Source organism: Poromitra crassiceps, assembly GCF_964638095.1.
Source record: "Poromitra crassiceps genome assembly, chromosome: 9".
In the NCBI taxonomy this organism is placed as follows: Eukaryota; Metazoa; Chordata; class Actinopteri; order Beryciformes; family Melamphaidae; genus Poromitra; species Poromitra crassiceps.
In genome coordinates this window covers 22,942,176-22,959,942 of record NC_139630.1, presented here as the reverse complement: position 1 = coordinate 22,959,942, position 17,767 = coordinate 22,942,176, and the positions used below count along the sequence as shown (strand labels likewise).

At 48.2% G+C, this 17,767-nt stretch overlaps 1 protein-coding gene across 2 annotated transcripts in view; it reads right to left on the bottom strand.

Annotated features, from left to right (window-relative positions):
* Positions 1 to 279: 279 nt before the first annotated feature.
* Positions 280 to 17,767, bottom strand: part of LOC310782542 (WD repeat-containing protein 17-like) — a gene marked incomplete at both ends in the record, with an annotated part of 126,327 nt that continues 108,839 nt past the window's right edge. The window contains 6 exons of one of the 2 annotated variants that reach the window (XM_083643216.1): positions 280 to 399; positions 686 to 783; positions 961 to 1,028; positions 2,514 to 2,612; positions 2,959 to 3,060; positions 4,114 to 4,216. In XM_083643216.1, coding sequence (XP_083499342.1) covers positions 280 to 399; positions 686 to 783; positions 961 to 1,028; positions 2,514 to 2,612; positions 2,959 to 3,060; positions 4,114 to 4,216 — 590 coding nt within the window. The remainder of the gene's footprint in view (positions 400 to 685; positions 784 to 960; positions 1,029 to 2,513; positions 2,613 to 2,958; positions 3,061 to 4,113; positions 4,217 to 17,767) is intronic. The other variant, XM_083643217.1, reaches the window with a different exon arrangement.

The following is a 17,767-nucleotide window of genomic DNA, read 5'->3' as shown; positions in this document are numbered from 1 at the left end:
GTTTTCAGTAAATTTGTCAAATAAACTATAACATAGAGTAAGATATTATTTTCAGTCAATTTTCTTCTTGTTTTCTTCCATTCCTTCACTCTTTGGCTCTTGCTCCCTACCTCCTCCCTTCTATTACAGACCCACTCTTGTCCCAGAGAGGCTACTGTGTGTGTGTGTGTGTGTGTGTGTGTGTGTGTGTGTGTGTGTGTGTGTGTGTGTGTGTGTGTGTGTGTGTGTGTGTGTGTGTGTGTGTGTGTGCGCGTGCGTGCGTGCGTGCGTGCGTGCGTGTTAGAAGGGGTTGATGCGGAGTCCTGTCCCCAGTGGGGAGAAGGGGTTGACTTTAGCCCACATAAGAGCATCATTGAGGGAGATGGCGGATTTACCGTCCTCCAGCAGAAACACTGGACCCTGCACATGACAAGAAAAAACATGAACATGTCGTCAGCTGTGCAGACATTTCTTTAGGGTAGTTATAGACGGTTTTCACGGAATTGTGTGAGGCTGTGGTTTACAGTGATGTTTGAATCCTAGCTTATTTTGTGTAGCTTTGAAAAGGGGTTTGCAAAGACTGCAACAGGAAGTAAGCTAGTGGAAATTTAGAATGTTTATGTTAAGCTAAAAGTGTCTATACAAAAGCTAGTCAAACAAAGCACTGGCCTGTATTCTGTGTCCAGTAGTCAAACAAATCACTGACCTGTATTCTGTGGCCAGTGAAACAGGAAAGTTGAACATCTGAGTGGCTGGGTAGATTGGAGCCTGTCACATAGTCTGGCCCATACAGGACTAGCGCCGCTAGGGGAGGTACCAAACCCCTTTTCAAATTATTTCATTTAATACAGTATGTATTCAGTCATTAGATAGATGGAAGTTCTCACTGAATATTGTCAAACATGCCATTCATAATCACAACCATATATCACTTAGTTTAAAACATGGTAGTGTTATTATGAGTATTTTTTCTTTCTTTACCACAGTCTGTTGGCTGGATTCTCTTCTCTAGGCAGATGAACTCTTCTTTTTGATACTCTGATGGAGGACTGTTAGGGACATCATATGTCTCCCACACTATCAGGTGTCTATCACACCTGATAGACCAGACAGACACACACACAGGCAGACAGGCGGACGGATGGACAGACAGACACACACACAGACAGAGAGACAGCACAGACAGACACGCAGGCAGGCGGACAAACAGGCAGGCAAGCAGGCAGACAGACATCCCTGAATTCAAGTAGTTTATATAATTGCAAAAATATCATTGATGCCAATGTTGCCATCATTGCCCGGCATCATGCCAAGCAGACATCAACATGGAATAAAAAATACTTCTATATCTATAGAGAGCCAAAGTGAAGGTCACTTCCTGCTTTTCTCCCTGTACGAGCATGTGAAAAAATATGAATGGTGGTGAACGGAGAGATACCTGTACATTACTTTTAAGATCCCGTTGGAATTGTGCAATGGGGTACAAGTTACATTTTGTCAATTTAAAAGATAACTATGCATGTCAAGAAAGTAGCAGTTTGTACTGAAACTGAAACATAAGGTTTAGTTTTGGCAATCAACTACACTCCGTTCACCAGCTTTTTATTTCAGAGCACACCAAATCCCTCCAGTGACCCCCCTTCTAAATAACGAACGGTCCCTAAGTTACCACAGGATAAGACCCTTCTTGGACATATGGAGGAAGCTATTATCCACTGTACATTGAACAAAGGCTTGATCTCGTATTTTTATGATGACTTCCTAAACGATAATGATCAGAATATAGATAAAGTGACAGCAAGATGGGAAAAGGATCTTCAAATTGAATATGACAAAAAGAGCTGGGGGGAAGCTATTAGAGCCTGTAATTGTCTGTTTTTCTCTAATAGATTCAAGGAGATGCAATATAGAATATTACACAGGCAACATAGAACGCCTCAATTCCTAAATAAAATTGACCCAAGCAGATGCCCCCTTTGTACCAAATGTAAAGTGGCAGATGGAAATTATATACATTGTCTTTGGGAATGTCCGAAAATAGCCAGATTCTGGGTGTGCATAACAAAGAAGTTGAGTTCAATTCTAGAATGTGTTATTTGCTTAGATCCAGGGTAGTTTTTTTGGGCCTCCCTCCCAAATCAGGGGTGCTAGATCCACAAAGATCTTAGATCCACAAAGATCTAAGTTGGATATCCAAGACAAAAATTGATGACCTTCCCATAGGCATACTAGTTTCTCTTTTTGTTCTAAATGAATAATGATGATGTAATCTGTGAAAAAGAATACAAATTTCATGATAAAAAAAATTAAGTCTGGTTAAAACAACTTGGTTAAGCATTCAACAAAACTTTGGTCTGATTACCAACCTAGCCATGATGTTGTGGTGGCACAATTTGGTTAGCTAGACGTGCTCTTAAGATGCCATTTCTCACCTCTCATGACTGTGTGTGCGTGTGTGCGTGTGCGTGTGCGCGTGTGTGTGTGTGTGTGTGTGCGTGTGTGCGTGCGTGCGTGCGTGCGCGTGCATAACCTACTTGCTGTTAGTTTGTGTGCAGGCCCGCCAGGCGTCCAGCTCCACAGTCAGCTGCTCGATCTTCAGAGGAACACACACCTCTCTCCGCTTCAACAGCTGACTGACAAACATAGAAAAGTACACAGTGGCTACATCTACTTAAATAATCCAATCTTAATCTGATTACAGCAACAATCGCTAAATAAATCCTGAACCAAACTCATCTCACACAAATAACTGATGAAGTTTGGTATCTCCAGGTAATGAAGTTGTGATCTTGGCTTTTGTATGAAGCCACAGACACCACTGAGTGTCTTTATTACAGTACGTTTGGCCAGTGCCTACAGTTGAGGGCAAAGGACCAAAGCAATGACTGCTTATCACCATTAGGTGTCACCAAAATCATGAACAACAAGACACTGGTGGCTTGTTAGCCAACTCCAGTCCAGCTAATTCCACATACATACCTTGTGTATTCATAGAGTGCAGGTATGATGCTGGAGTATTGTCTTCTAATGGCCAGCAGAGCTCCAATATAGCCACACAGGATCAACAGCTCACTGCGGGCTCTACGCACACACAGGCACACACACGCACGCACACGCACACATACACACGCACACACGTGCGCACACACAGGCACACGCGCACACACACAGATAATGATGTAAAGTACAAACATTTTCCATAATATACTAACATTGTTGCTGTATGGAAATCTTAGTATTTTTAATTGAACTTTATATTGTCATGTATGTGTTGAGTAAATTGAATGATCCTGATTCATGAGGTGAGGTGAAGAGAGAGATGTATATCAGATGAGGGATGCACAATACACAACAATTGCCAATATCCAATAATATGCACATACTTTATAACTCTTTTGGCCAATTACCAATACCGATATATGCGCACCCCCCCCCTAATTTCAGAGAACATCAAGTCTCTTCTATAGTGGAATTAACACATTAATATGCCTCCTCTTATGGTGATGGCCCAGTGGCAGATTAATATGCCTCCTCTTATGGTGATGGCCCAGTGGCAGATTAATATGCCTCCTCTTATGGCAGTGGCAGATGCAGAGAGAAATACGTTTCTCAAAATGTTCACATACATGTGCATGTCTTTCACTGGTCAAAATAAGAAAACTACTTCACAAACTGTAAGATTCATCCTACAGGCTTGGACGATGCTCTCCTTGAGACAATCCTGACCATAGCCACCACAACCGGGGACAATTGACCTATTTCACAAGTTGTAAAACAAATAATGTAATCTCAAGTCAAGAATCAAGCATTTGGGCATAATTAAAGTGTCATTGTATCGACCTGTCATATCAGCTGAAATGTTGGTTTCAGGTCGATGCCGATATTTCATTTTAAATCATTTATCAGCCGATGACATACCTATATAATCACGCATCCCTACATCACACCGCATCATAGCACACTTCACGACATCATGAACTCCACAAGGCAGCGCCTGATGGCAATGGTATGGGTCAATATGATGATGATGATTATAATTAAAATACTACTACTACTACCGAATAATAACAATAACAATAATAATAATAATAATAATAATAATAATAATAATAATAATAATAATAATAATTTTACTCAGTCAACTTGGCCATGATGAGGCAGTCAGTTCTGATGTAGCTCAGCAGGTCTAGAATTGGCTGGACACAATCCACCGTCCAATCAGATCCACTCAGCTGTTCTGAGGAGGTGGGATATCAGAGAGAGTTCCTGATTGATCAGAGCTTTATATAGGCAAAAGACAGTGATGATATACAGTAGGTTATATACAGTAGGTTATGTGAACTTACATTTTACAACTGCTATCTAAAGCTGGATGATTTGACTCATCAAAATAGCAATTGGTATGTTTGAAAATTGTGATTGTTTCTTCAATTCGAATAGGTTTTAGACCCATATTTGTTAGAGGCGGATTAAACTTTTGAGAGGTGCTGCTATTTGATCCCGTAGTCTTCCAGCTATGCTAACTGCGTGCATAAACAAATTTATCCACAAGTTCTTCTGAGTCTGGGTAGGAAGCTAAATCCCTGCAAATCCAAACTACTGTATCTATTGACCTACTTATTGATTATTTGATTGAAAATTATACAATACCAACATTATATACATCAGCCCACCATTAACAAAAGGATTAACGCAAAAAAGCTGATAGCTTGTTTCCATTGCAGTCCTTAATAATAATGACTGTGTGGAATATGTACTGGTGCGTGGATGACGTGGGTGCGTGTAATGTATGTAAGAGTGTACATGTATGGTAAGAATACCATTGTCAGAGCCTGTGGGTATGCGTGGGTGAGCCCACGACGCAGGGGGGGGAGAACATAGGGAAAATAAAATACATTCAATAATCCCAATAATAAAATCCAGTAAAGTAGTTAGAATCAAATAAAATAATAAAAATCCAGTAAAATAAATAAAATAAAATAATAAAATCCAATAAGACGGCAACTAGACCCAGCTCCTGCTTCTCCTGATCCAGCTCTTTACTGATGATTTAAAAGAGAAGAAGGGGTTTATGGACTTCAGTTCCATTGGAAGGCTATTCCATAGGACTGCTGCCGAGTAAAGGAATGTGTTTTGGCCTATTACTCTTTTAAATCTAGCTGGAAACCCTGGTGAAGTAGCCACTGAGGTATCGTGGGACAACATTTTTAATTATCTTGTGTACCATGCACAGTTTGATTTGAGCTATGCTCTCTTCTACCCCGAGCCACTTGAGGATGTCAAAATGAGACTGTAAAAGGTGAGTCCTGGGATGAAGCTGCAGGATGAGTCTGACCAATTTGTTCTGAGCTGTCTGCAACCTACTTTTCAGTGCTGCAGTGATGCAGCACCCTGCTGGCCATTTGGGTGCCCTAAGCGTAATTGTTTTGTGGTGCCCCCCACCCCCCCAAAACTTTCAATAACTGTCAAACGAAAGACTGCAAAATCATTAATTATGAACGATACTAACACTAGTATCGTGTTAGTATCATGGCCGTAACTAGCTATGAGGACGGGGAGGTCCGGACCTCCCCTAATATTTCAGAGATTTTTTTTTTTTTTTTTTTTTTATTATAAAACAATCTGCATGGAAAAGCATGAAAAACACGGGATCGCTTTTATTTTGGAAAACGAAAGGCAGGTCAGGCAGGAAGTCATCTGACGCCGCGTCCGCTGTAACTTGATTCCGAGAGAGCAGCAGCATGGTGGTGAGTGATGACTGTCTGTCTGCCTGGCGAGATAATTAAAGGTGAGCGAGCTGCGAGACAGTGAGCGAGTGAACGACAGACAGTGAGTGACACTGACAGATTTTTTAGCAACAACCAAGAAAGTAAGTGTCTAGTCTGTCTCTTAAGTAATGTTACCTGTGTGACACGTTGGGATGCTACTGGCTAATCATGCATGATGCCAATTGCCAAGCTCCCGAAGTCAGGTATGCAGGTGGCTATATGCATGGTTTCAGTTTCATGACCCAATAAGTAACAAAAAGAGGTGGTGTAAAGTTAAAAACAACATAATATATTTTATTTTATTTTTCAATCGTTCCTATCAGGAATAAATAAATGTCCCTCTGTATGTTTTTTTTTATTATCGATGATGACTTTGTGTGTTGTGTACGGCTTGGGTTGTGTACCTGTGTTTGTAGGTGTCATTTTGATATGAATTTGGCTAAAACAGTTTGTGTTTGTTAGTTACAATTATGTTGACAGGAGAGCTGAGCAGGTGGTGACATGAAAGAGAATATACTGAATAATGACATCACAACAGTATAATCCTAATGTTGATTTAAAATTATATATTACTCTAAATATGGCTAAAAAAGGGGGGGAAAAAACCTCAAATTTTTTCCGGCGGCGCCCGCCGCCTTCCCTTGCTGGACCTCCTCTATTTCGGAAACCCTAGTTACGGCCCTGAGTGTATCTCACATTACATTACATGTGGCAAACAAACAATTGTTAGAATTACTGTACATGTCAGCAAACAAGCGATTGTTAAACTGTACATGCAAGCAGGGGCGGACTGGGATCATAATTCAGGCCGGGCATTAGATACCAAGCAGGCCAGGCCGATACGGGCCGATGTGCGTGCCGGCGTCTGAAGGGCGGCGGCGAAAAATTTGGGCCGTTTGAAGCCCAATTTGGGCCGTTTGAAGCCCAATTTGGGCTGTTTGAAGCCAGAGTTGGGCTGTTTGAAGCCCGATTTGGGTCGTTTGAAGCCCGATTTGGGCCAGTTGAAGCCCGATTTGGGCCGGTTGAAGCCCAATTTGGGCCGTTTGAAGCCCAATTTGGGCCGAGTCCAATTTTACAATGAGATGCACCCACTTTAACCCTGAATAAAGTAATAAAACCACTAGTAAACCAGTATGCGGCGCCTGGCCTGCTGTTCAGTGAGTGGCCTGACTGAGGGCACGAAAAAAAAAAAAAAAAAAAAAAATTGGGTGCCCTCAGTCACATGATGCCCTACGCAGTCTGCGTACTCTGCGTATAGGGTGCGGCGGCCCTGCCAGTGTACCATGAGGAACACTGGTTGCCTGTTGCTGTAGGCTCCGTTACAAACAAGGTGCAGATTTAAATAGGTGCAAAATCACAACAGCAAACACAATCACAGCAGCAACAATAGGCAATATAGTTAACTAGTAAGGCAGTTGTGGCAACACTAAAATACGAAGGGTAATATATAGGTAGTAAGGTATTAAATATTAAAGATAATGAGATGGAATGTATTTAAAAAAGTGTCCAGGTGTGCAGAGAGGTGTGCAAATGTCAATAATCCGGGTTTATTTATTGAGGAGTCTCGTGGCATGCGAAAAGAAACTGTCCCGCAAGCGGCTTGTGCGTGCTTGTGCGAACAGGCTGTTATGTCGGTGGTTCGTGTCCTTGATGATCGTCCGGGACCTCTGAGGCACCGCTGATTGTACAGTTCCTGTCGTTTTGGCATGCAGCTCACATCCTGTCACGTGCTGGGCTGCGCGCCTCACCCTTCTCAGCGCCTTGCAGTCCATGGTGGTACAGTTCCCGTACCAGGTGGTGAAACAGCCGGTCAGCAGGCTTTCGATGGTGCCTCTGTAGAAGTCCATGAGGATTTTGGGCCTCAGGCCAAATTTCTTTAGGCGTCTGAGTCCGTGTAGTCGCTGTTGGGCCTTTTTACGACTGTGGCGGTGTGGCTGGCCCACGTCAGGTCCTGGTGGATGTTGACTCCCAGGTACTTGAAGCTTTCCACCCTTCCCACCACTGTGCCGTTGATGGTCACTGGGGGGTGAGTCTCCCTCCCCTTCCTGTAATCCACAATAACCTCCTTGGTCTTGGAGACGTTCAGGGAGAGGTGGGTGACCTGGCATCACTGTTCCAGGGTATCCACCTCCTTCCTGTAGGCCATCTCATCGCCATTCAAGATCAGCCCTACAACTGCTGTGTCGTCTGCAAACTTCACGATGGTGTTTGAGGTCTGTGTCGCCATGCAGTCGTGGGTGTAAAGGTGGGGAGGTGGGTGCTCTGGCAAAGGGATGGAACCTTGCATGGAATGCGTTGAGTTTGTCCGGCAGGGTGGGTGAGGTGTTTGGGGTGTGTTGTTTCAGCACCTTGAAATCGGAAGCAGCGTGGAGTCCTGTCCAAAGATGTTTTGGGTTGTTGGGAGTCAAGTTTAGACTCCAGGGGCCAGTTGCACCAACAGGGCTTAAGACTGGGTATAAGCCCAGTTGACATTAGTTTTTTTAAATTTAATACATAGAATTGGGAACGTTACATTCAATTTCATTCAGACTGCCTGGCACTCAATCGCCGCCATTTTCCCCCGGAGCTTCCACAGGAGGAGGGAGGGTGGGATTTGCCATTGTTGTAGGAGGGTGTAGTGACGCACATACAGTAGTGGCCATAGACTGTATATTAGAGCGTAGTGGCACAGTGACGGCGTGAAATTTGACAACAATGGCACGTCGTCTTGTCCACCATCTTGACAACGAGCGGGCATTTAGACGGGAGAGAGTAATTAGGGACAGAAGCAACCCATTGGACTTGTATAATGACGAGGAGCTGATTGAGAAGTTTCAGTTCTGTCGGAGAGATCTTTTTGAACTTATTGAAGAGCTGTCACCGGTTTTACTTCGTTTCGAACTCAAGCTCTCACTAGTGCCTTAAACGCTGCAACGCAGCCCTATGGAAGACTGTTATTTTGCTCCAAAATTACTTTTCATTAAAACCTGACCACCCACCCGTAGGTGGCGTGGTACCCCCTGGGACTGACACGGATCCACGTGACTACGTCACGTCCTGTCCGCCCAGGGATAATCACTTCCGCTTTCTTCCAGCCGCTGAAGAAGACGTGTTTACTAAAAGCTCCAAACGGTTAACTATGAGTTAGCTCTTTTACATAGCTTTAGATACTAGGCTCGTTCCGTCTGATTTGCTCACCTCAAGAGGTTCGCGTGGACGGGATAAAGCAGGCTTCGGGGACCCGACCCTGTACCCTTCACCCTGCGGCGTCGGAACAAGTCATCTAAGCTAAGAGTATCTTCCTTAGTTAACTGTTTATTGCTACCGCCGTGTAGCTCTGCTAGCTACCGCCGTGTAGTGGTTATTGCTGCCGCTGTGTAGCTTTGCTTCGCTCCCCTGGCTGGGGCAGCGTTTTCGTTTGAGGGCCGATTTAGGTCCGCGCTCAAACTGTTAAGCTTTGCATACGTGCAAATAGCTTGTACCACGTAGCACAGGAACAAAGAGGCTAATTAGCCCAGTTCTTACAGATAGCTACCTTGGCACCCGTGCGGGTAGCTTTCGTGTGCTAGGTACTTTAGGCGCCGGCTTTAGAGCGCGCGCGTTAGATAGTTAGCTAGTTTGCTCAGTGCAGCTAGCTTGGACTACCTTGTAGCAGATAGTTAACGTGCACACGTGCAGTTAATGTCTGTGTGCTAAGTACTTCGCGCCAGCTACCCCTGTGTAGGGCGCGCCTTAAGCGAGAGTAGTAGCTAGAAGCCATGCTCTTCAGTTAGCTAGATAGCTAGCTTGCTCCCGTGCAGCCAGTATCTAGTGATGTGTAGCACTCCAGCTCTTACCGTTGCAGGCTTAGCTTGAACGTTAACCCCGTTATTCCTGTTAGCAGAGAGAGGGGGGAACAGCTAGGTGCTGTATTAGCTGTGAGGCTACGCTGGCCGGTTACGACCGGCACAATTAATTTGATGTGTGCATGCCTAAGGGCAGGAGCACGCCGCTCAGGCGTTGCTGGGACCTACATAAATGTAGTGTAGCTTTTACTGGCTTCGGCCCCGAAGGGGGCACTCTGAGATTTTAGCTAGGCGATTCGCTAGCTAGGTGAGCTCGCCCCGCATGTTGTGTGGGCCGCTTCTCTCAGTACTTACGCCATCTTAGCCAGCTTGCTTGTCTGCTAAGTGTTGCTTGCCTCGTGCAAATAGCATCTACTAGATTGTAACTCCCTCTGAGGAGTTTCTTCTGAGATTGACTAGCTTCGCGGGCCGCTGGCCTTTGCTTGCGGTCACGCTTGCTTCCCCGTGTTACTCAGGGTAGAGACTCGCTGCACCGGCTTGTGCGCAGGCTTATGTTAGCGCAGGCTTGTCTCTCAGTGCTTATGCTAGCTTAGCTAGTGGCTTCCACGTCTGTTCTCTCGGGTTAACAGGTTGTGGGTATTGGTGCCCCCCCTTCGGGATGGGCTATTGCCACTTACGTTACCATTGCACGCGCACGTTCGCTAGCCTCCGGGTTGCTTACTGTCTAGCCTGTGCTTCTTGCTAACCTGCTAGCTTGCTTAAGCTAGCTATTAGGGTGCGCCCTGCGGGAGCTTGCTATTAGTGGTTAGCTTCCTGCTTCCTCTTGCTACTGAGCAGGGAAGGTCAGGGAGGGGATGGGCCGTGTGTAAAACTACTTTGGCCGAGTATGAATCGGCACGTTAAGTGCGTGTTCTGCCTTGGGCACGAGCACGCTGCACAGGCGCCTTGAACCCTCGGTCTTGTCCGCAGCTAAGCTCTTGAGAGCGGACCAAGGTCCGCTCTCAAAGAGGTGTGGAAGCTAGCTTGCCTTGCATACGCTACGCGTCCAGCAGGGCTTACAGCTCGCCAAGGTCTGGGCTCAGTGCCAGCCTTTGGCTTGTAGCTCTAAGGACAAGTTCACCGCCCTTGGTGCCCAAGGCCCGGGGTGGTTGGGAGCTCTCCATGGGTCGCACTCCCTTGTTAGGCGCCCCCTGCAAGTGCAGGGAGCCTGGCTGGGGGCACAGCGCACCTTGGTCTAGCAATATTTAGTACTGTTTAGCACAGAACGATAGTTTTTTGCAGATAGCTGGCGTGCACCCGTGCAGTTAGTATCTGTGTGCTAAGTACATTGGGCGCGAGCTACCTCCGCTACAATAGACATACTGCTCCTTGCTGGCGCTACGCGTCCAGCAGGGCTTACAGCTCGCCAAGGTCTGGGCTCAGTGCCAGCCTTTGGCTTGTAGCTCTAAGGACAAGCCCACCGCCCTTGGTGCCCAAGGCCCGGGGTGGTTGGGAGCTCTCCATGGGTCGCACTCCCTTGTTGGGGCGCCCCCTGCAAGTGCAGGGAGCCTGGCTGGGGGCACAGCGCACCTTGGTCCATGGCCACGGCCTGGCCTCGGTTGGCAGCGCCCAGGTCAAGCCCACCGGTTGGCTCACCAAGGCTGGGCTTAGTTCCAGCCTGCGGCTTGTAGCTTTAGACCCACCGTCCTCAGTGCCCAAGGCCCGAGTTCGGTCGGGAGCTCGCCCAGGGTCTCATACCCATCATCTAGGCTCGCCTTGGTCCATGGCTACGGCCTGGCCTCGGCTAGAGGCTTCTAGGACAGCCCACCATCAATGGCACCGACGGCTCTTGCTGGTCGGGAGCTCGCCTGGGGGCCGCACTGTCGGACAAGTCCACGTGCGGCCGGTCTCGAGAAAGAATGTTACCTCCGCAGTCCCCCCAGCCTGCGAAAGGCGCATGGCAGGGGGGGGGGGGTTACTTCGATACAACAGCGCGTCAGTTGGCGGAGCTTGCGACAGGGGGATTTCTTACTTCCGGGGATCTGGAAGGTGCGTTCTTCCATGTCCACATGGTCAGGAGACACAGGAAATACCTGAGGTTCTCCTTCCTGGGGAAGGCTTACGAGTTCTGTGTCTTGCCATTCGGCATGTCTTTGAGCCCGCGAACCCTCACGGTGTGCGTGGAGGCAGCCGTGGCTCCCCTCCGCGCGAGGGGGATCCGCGTCTCCCTATATCTCGACGACGTTCTCTTAGCGGCCGACTCGAGGGTCCGTGCCGCGGAACATACCAAGGTGGTGACCGATCACCGGCGAACCTTAGGGTTTTTGGTGAACTGGCAGAAGAGTTGCCTCGTCCCAGCGCAGGCGGCGACCTTCCTGGGGCTCGAGCTTTACTTCCTGCGAGCCTTTCGCCAGAGCGACAGGCTCGCACGGTTCGGACAGCAAGCCAAGGACGTTAGGTCTGTGCCCTCGGTGTCAGTGCATCAGTGCACAGTGATGTTGGGCCTGATGGCCTCAGCACTGCATGTGCTCCCGCTAAGGAGGCTACACATGCTCTCGTGGTCCAAATATGGTTCTCAGGCTTCGCCTGGACTCTGCCGGGGACCGTCATCGCAGGGTTCCTCTGACAGGTCAGGCCTGGCAGGTGCTGGCTATATGGGCGGACCCCCGTTACCTCTCGAGAGGTACTCGGTGGGGCCCTGTCCCGCTCAGGATGGTGATTCGCACAGACGCCTCCCTCTGGGGAGGGGGTGCGATTTGCGGGTATTTTTCGGCGAACGGCCGGTGGGAGGCTCAGGAGCTTCGCCACATAAACGTGCTAGAGCTGAAGGCGATTCGCCGGGCTCTGCTTCAGGACAAGCCCACCATCAATGGCGCCGTGGGCCCATTGTTGGTTGGGAGCTCTCTTGGGGACCGCACTGCCGGACAAGTCCGCGTGCGGCCAGACTCGAAAGAGAACGTTGCCTCCGCAGTCCCCCCGGCCTGCAGAGGTAACACTTCCAGCGGCTCACACATGGGCACCATGTGCTGATTCGCTCGGACAATAGGGCAGCGATCGCCCACCTGAATGTGCGGTCGGGGGCGCTGAACCATAGCGGGGATTCACCTGTGGGTGTATCCCCGTCTCCTTTCAGTGTCAGCGGTCTATCTGCCGGGACGGCGGAGTTACGACCGGCCTGCTGTCTCGAGGCAATCCCCGTTATACGGAGTGGTGCCTCCACCCTCGGGTGATGGAACAGGTTTGGGCCAGGGTTGGTCGCGCCTGCGTCGATCTCTCGCATCGCGGCGTGCGACACAATGCCCACTGTGGTTCTCGATCCAGGAGGACAGCCCCCGTTAGGTCATGACGCGCTAAAAGCGCACGCGTGGCCGAGGGAGGGGCTCTATGCGTTTCCCTCGACCCCCCCTGATCCGTCAGGTGTTGGACAGGGTGAGGGAACAGCGCCTCCGGCTCGTTTTAGTCTGTTTGGCTCAGGCAGACATGGTTTGCGGACCTGGTCTCCCTGGCGCAAGATCCGCCCTGGGCATTGCAGGTACGGGCCGATCTCCTATCCCAGGCGGAGGGGGAGGTGTTCCACCCCTCCCCAGGCAGGTGGAAGCTAGCGGTCTGGCTCCTGAACCGGACCAGTTGCTAGCCCAGGGCTTGCCTGATAATGTGGGATGCACTATGCAGCAAGTAAGGGCGTGGATCCAGTGAACTGCAGTGTGCGACCAGTTCTCTGTTTCCTTCAGAGCCTGCTTGACGCGGGTCAGTCCCCGCAGTCGTTTAAGGTGTACGTAGCCGCGATTCTGCTTGCCATAGGGGAATTGAAGGGAGCCCCGTGGGGGCGTACCCTTTGGTCTTGCGCTTCATGAAGGGGGCGCGTAAACTGCGCCCGCCGTCGCGGTGCGTTTTTTCCCCAAATCGGACCTGGTTACGGTGCTGGACGGGCTAACGGGTCATCCGTTTGAGCCCTTGGACTCCGCCGATTTAAGGGTTCTGTCTTTAAAGACCGCGCTGCTGCTGGCCTTGTCGTCAGGAAAGAGAGTTGGTGACCTGATTGCCCTCTCGGTGCAGCAGGCCTGTGTGGTTTTGGGAATGATGGGCGCAGGGTTACGTTGCGACCTAACCCGGCTTACCAACCTAAGATTATTAATGTCAGCTTTAGGTCTATGGTCATAGACTTATCAGCATTCTGTCCCCCGCCGTTCAGTTAGAGACGGGTGAGGAGAGACGTTTGCTCATGCTGTGCCCCGTAAGGGCGCTCTCGGCCTATGTGGCCAGGACGCGTTCTTTACGCATTACAGATCAGCTGTTGGTTTGCTTTGGGCAAAGGGCCCAGGGCGGACCCCTTTCCAAGGATCGCTTATCACACTGGATAGTGGAGGCGATCGCGTTGGCATACTCTGCCGTGGGCAAGGTTCCCCCAGAGGGTATCAAGGCGCATTCTACGCGAGGTGTTGCGACATCCTCTGCGTTGTTGCGTGGTGTGTCGGTGGAGGACATGTGTGCCGTGGCCTCATGGTCCTCTCATCACACTTTTGTCAGGTACTACGGTCTCGACGTGTCCGGTTCGCAGTTCGCGCACGCGGTGCTGTCGGTGGCAAGAAAGTAGTATCGTTGCCACTCTAATATGTCATTTGGTTAGGCATAAACGTTGCCATATGGCCGTGGTTCACCGGTGCCTTTCGGGTCGCCCTGTGGGGTGCTCCCAGCAGCAAGGTCGGTTGAATGGAGGCACTAGTGAGAGCTTGAGTTCGAAACGAAGTAAAACATTAGGGTTGTGCTACAACCCAGGTTTTACGAGTGAGAACGAGAGCTCTCACTACCCAGCCTTGCTGTGTCGATGCGTCACGGGGTGCGTCGGATCTCAGCGGGCTGGAAGAAATTAGAGTGCTTATCCCTGGGCGGACAGGACGTGACGTAGTCACGTGGATCCGTGTCAGTCCCAGGGGGTACCACGCCACCTACGGGTGGGTGGTCAGGTTTTAATGAAAAGTAATTTTGGAGCAAAATAACAGTCTTCCATAGGGCTGCGTTGCAGCGTTTAAGGCACTAGTGAGAGCTCTCGTTCTCACTCGTAAAACCTGGGTTGTAGCACAACCCTAACGATTTACAGTATGTGTCAGACCGCAATGCAGCTCTACCACCGGCTTTGCAAGTGCAATTGCGCTTCGTTTTTTTGCAAACGGGGCTTTCCAGAACACTGTTGGGGACATGATTCAAGTCCACAAGTCCACTGCCTGTCGTGCCATCTGCCGGGTTTCACTGGCACTGAACCACCGCCTTGCTGCTCATGTTCACCTTCCCACTGAAGCAGAGGCTGCGGTCATGAAGCAGCGTTTTCGCCAGGCCTCCGGCATCCCGGGGATCGTGGGCTGCATTGATTCAGATTCAGATACTTTTATTGCCAAGCAAGGTTGGTGGTATTTAGTTTCAGTACATGATGTTGTAGCTCCGACATAACATGGAAACAGGACATTGATACATTTAGACAATTAGACAGTTACACCCTTCCCCCTTCCAACAATAACTACATAAGAAACCCAAAATGACACAGCCGAAGAAGGCTGTGTCTGAGCTAAAAACTTTGGCACTTCCATGTGAATAATGGCTCGGTATTGGAAACTGTGTATTGATAACGTGTATATCGCGTGAAGCCATTGGAGCCGACCTCCCAGTGGTTAGAGGACCCGCGCATCCGAGAATCTGAAGGAAGAATGAGGGATGAGTCTCGCGCTAGCTAGATGGCTGCTAGCTGGCCACTAGATACTTTTAGGTGATCGCTCGCCTCAAACTCGATGTACTTCGGTGATATTATAATTTTTGTTTTACACAAGGTGCAAACTACGGCTCTTGACTTGTCCACTGTGCCACTTGGGGAGTTTTTTTTAAGTAAAACGAGCCATTTAGAAGCGTATTGCTGTCGTTCTCTTCCATGCTTGCCTACACAAGCAGGAGACAGGAAACCGAATGGCTTGACTACAAGCCATTCGGCTTGTAGTCGGGTGCGACGAAGGGACAAAATAGTGGCATGCAATTAACGCGATTAAAAAAAAAGAACGCGTTATGGTGGGCCCTTAATCGCATCACGATTAACGCATTAACGCTGACAGCCCTAATATATATATATATATATATATATATATATATATATGTGTGTGTGTGTGTGTAGGCTATATAATAATGAACAATAAACTCATTGATAAAATACCCTAATATAATCTTCACTTTAGGTTTCACTGTCTTCACGGGGAGATCAGGATGCATCCTGGGAGAGCCTGCACTGTGGTGGCTACATGCACGGTCCTCCATAACATCTGCGTCAGCAAGAGGATCCCTCTCCCCAGGCATGACCATCAGCCGGTGCAGGAGGAGGAAGATGTGCAGCCCGCGGCCCCAGCAGCAGCCCACGGGGACATCGCTGGCCGACTAGCCGCACACGGATTGTGAACATGTTATAGGCTATAGCTAATAGATTCGGACTCCTCTTGTTTCAAAAGCCGGTGGTAGCGCTGCATTCCCGCGTCTGGCATATACTGTAAATCCGTTGACAGCTCTTCATTAAGTTCAAAAAGATCTCTCCTACATAATCGAAACCTCTTAATCAGCTCTTTGTCATTTGACCATTTCCAATGTATTGCTTCTTTCCCAATTGCATAATTCCCATCTAAATGTCTGCTCATTGTCTTGAAAACATTGTTTTTTTTACTTGTTTACACAAGTCAAAAAGAAAAAATAAATAGGCATAGGCTAGAAGATTAAATAAATATTCTATTGTTAACAGTACACTGATGTGGTCGATTCTTTCATTCTTAATAGTAGCCTATACTTTTCACGCAGGCATTAGCCTATGTTGTGCCACGTATGTTTGTCTTTTTTAAATTGTGATTGAAAGAACAGAAGCTCGTACACTGTCTCGCCTTTTCAACATTTCATTCCGGTATGATGTTTCTTGGGCCGTGGTGGTACTGCAGGCTCCACTTGCGGCTTGAATGGCCCTCCTAAAAGGCCTCTCGTGGATTTGTTGGGCTTCTTCCTCACGGAAGACACAGGCTGGGGCCCTAACCCATACTGCTCCCGGGTAATATAATATATAGAACAATATATATATATAACAATATAGCCTATACAACATAACGAACATAGAAATAAACCGAAAAATATAAATATAACAATATAGCCTATAGGCTACAACTACAGCGGGTTCAGAGTGATGCTCTGCCCTTCCTCGTCAATGAGGGACACAGTCACTGGCCTAGCAAGCTGTTGCTGGAGCAGCAGAATTTGCAGCTTTATCTTCTCCTTCTCCAACTCCAACTTCTCTCGTTCTGTGTGGATTTTTTGGTCTCCATTTCAACCCTCACTATGTCCTTCTCCAGCAGCACCTGTTGAAGTTCCTCCCGATCTCTCTTCCTTTTCTTTTGAGGGGGTGGTGGTGCATGGCTGCTGCCGCTGCTGCCTGAAGGCTGTGTGGCATCGGGTGTATCTGAAATAAAATAACTAATTAGGCCCACCATTATACATTTTAGACTTATTTACCATATATTTGTTTTAAAACAAATGTGGAGTTTTATGTAAAATCCACACACCTTCCCAAACACCGCTCTCCTCACAGACATCCTCTGGCTCGGCCTGGCTCTCCTCCGCCACGTCTTCCTCCGTCCCGCCGCTCTCAGCACCCTCCAAGCCAGTGAATGCAGGGGAATGCTCCCCAAACACATCAACAATTATGTCACTATATAGTGACACTTTCGGGGGAGAACCGCCACCAGTAGGATGATTATTTTTGGCTGATGCGTCCTTCTTCGCCTTGCTCAGTAAATCCTTTCATTTCTTTTTCATATCTTCCTCTGTGCGAATTGTGCCCGAGTCTGAACACACATTAATCGCCTCCGCTATTTCTGCCCATATAGTCTTCTTCCTCTTATTCGTTACTACATTATACTGCTTTGCTGTCAGTATCCCCCTATGCTGGCTGTACATTTCGATAAGTTTCCTTATTTCAATGTCCATGAAATTACCCTCGGCTATTCTTCTTGCAATAAAAGTCAAAACAAAGCAAGTTATTTTCAATTTCGAGGGGGTCAGTGAAATTGTTTTGACGTCACCACGCTCCAAGCACTGGTGTTTTTGAATGCATTGCTTAGGGACCATTCGTTATTTAGAAGGGGGGTCACTAGAGGGATTTGGTGTGCTCTGAAATAAAAAGCTGTGCCCCTTCCCTGATCAAAATATATTTTTCCTTGACCCTCCCCAAGCGATTTGAAAAATATGATTGACCCTCCCCAAACAATA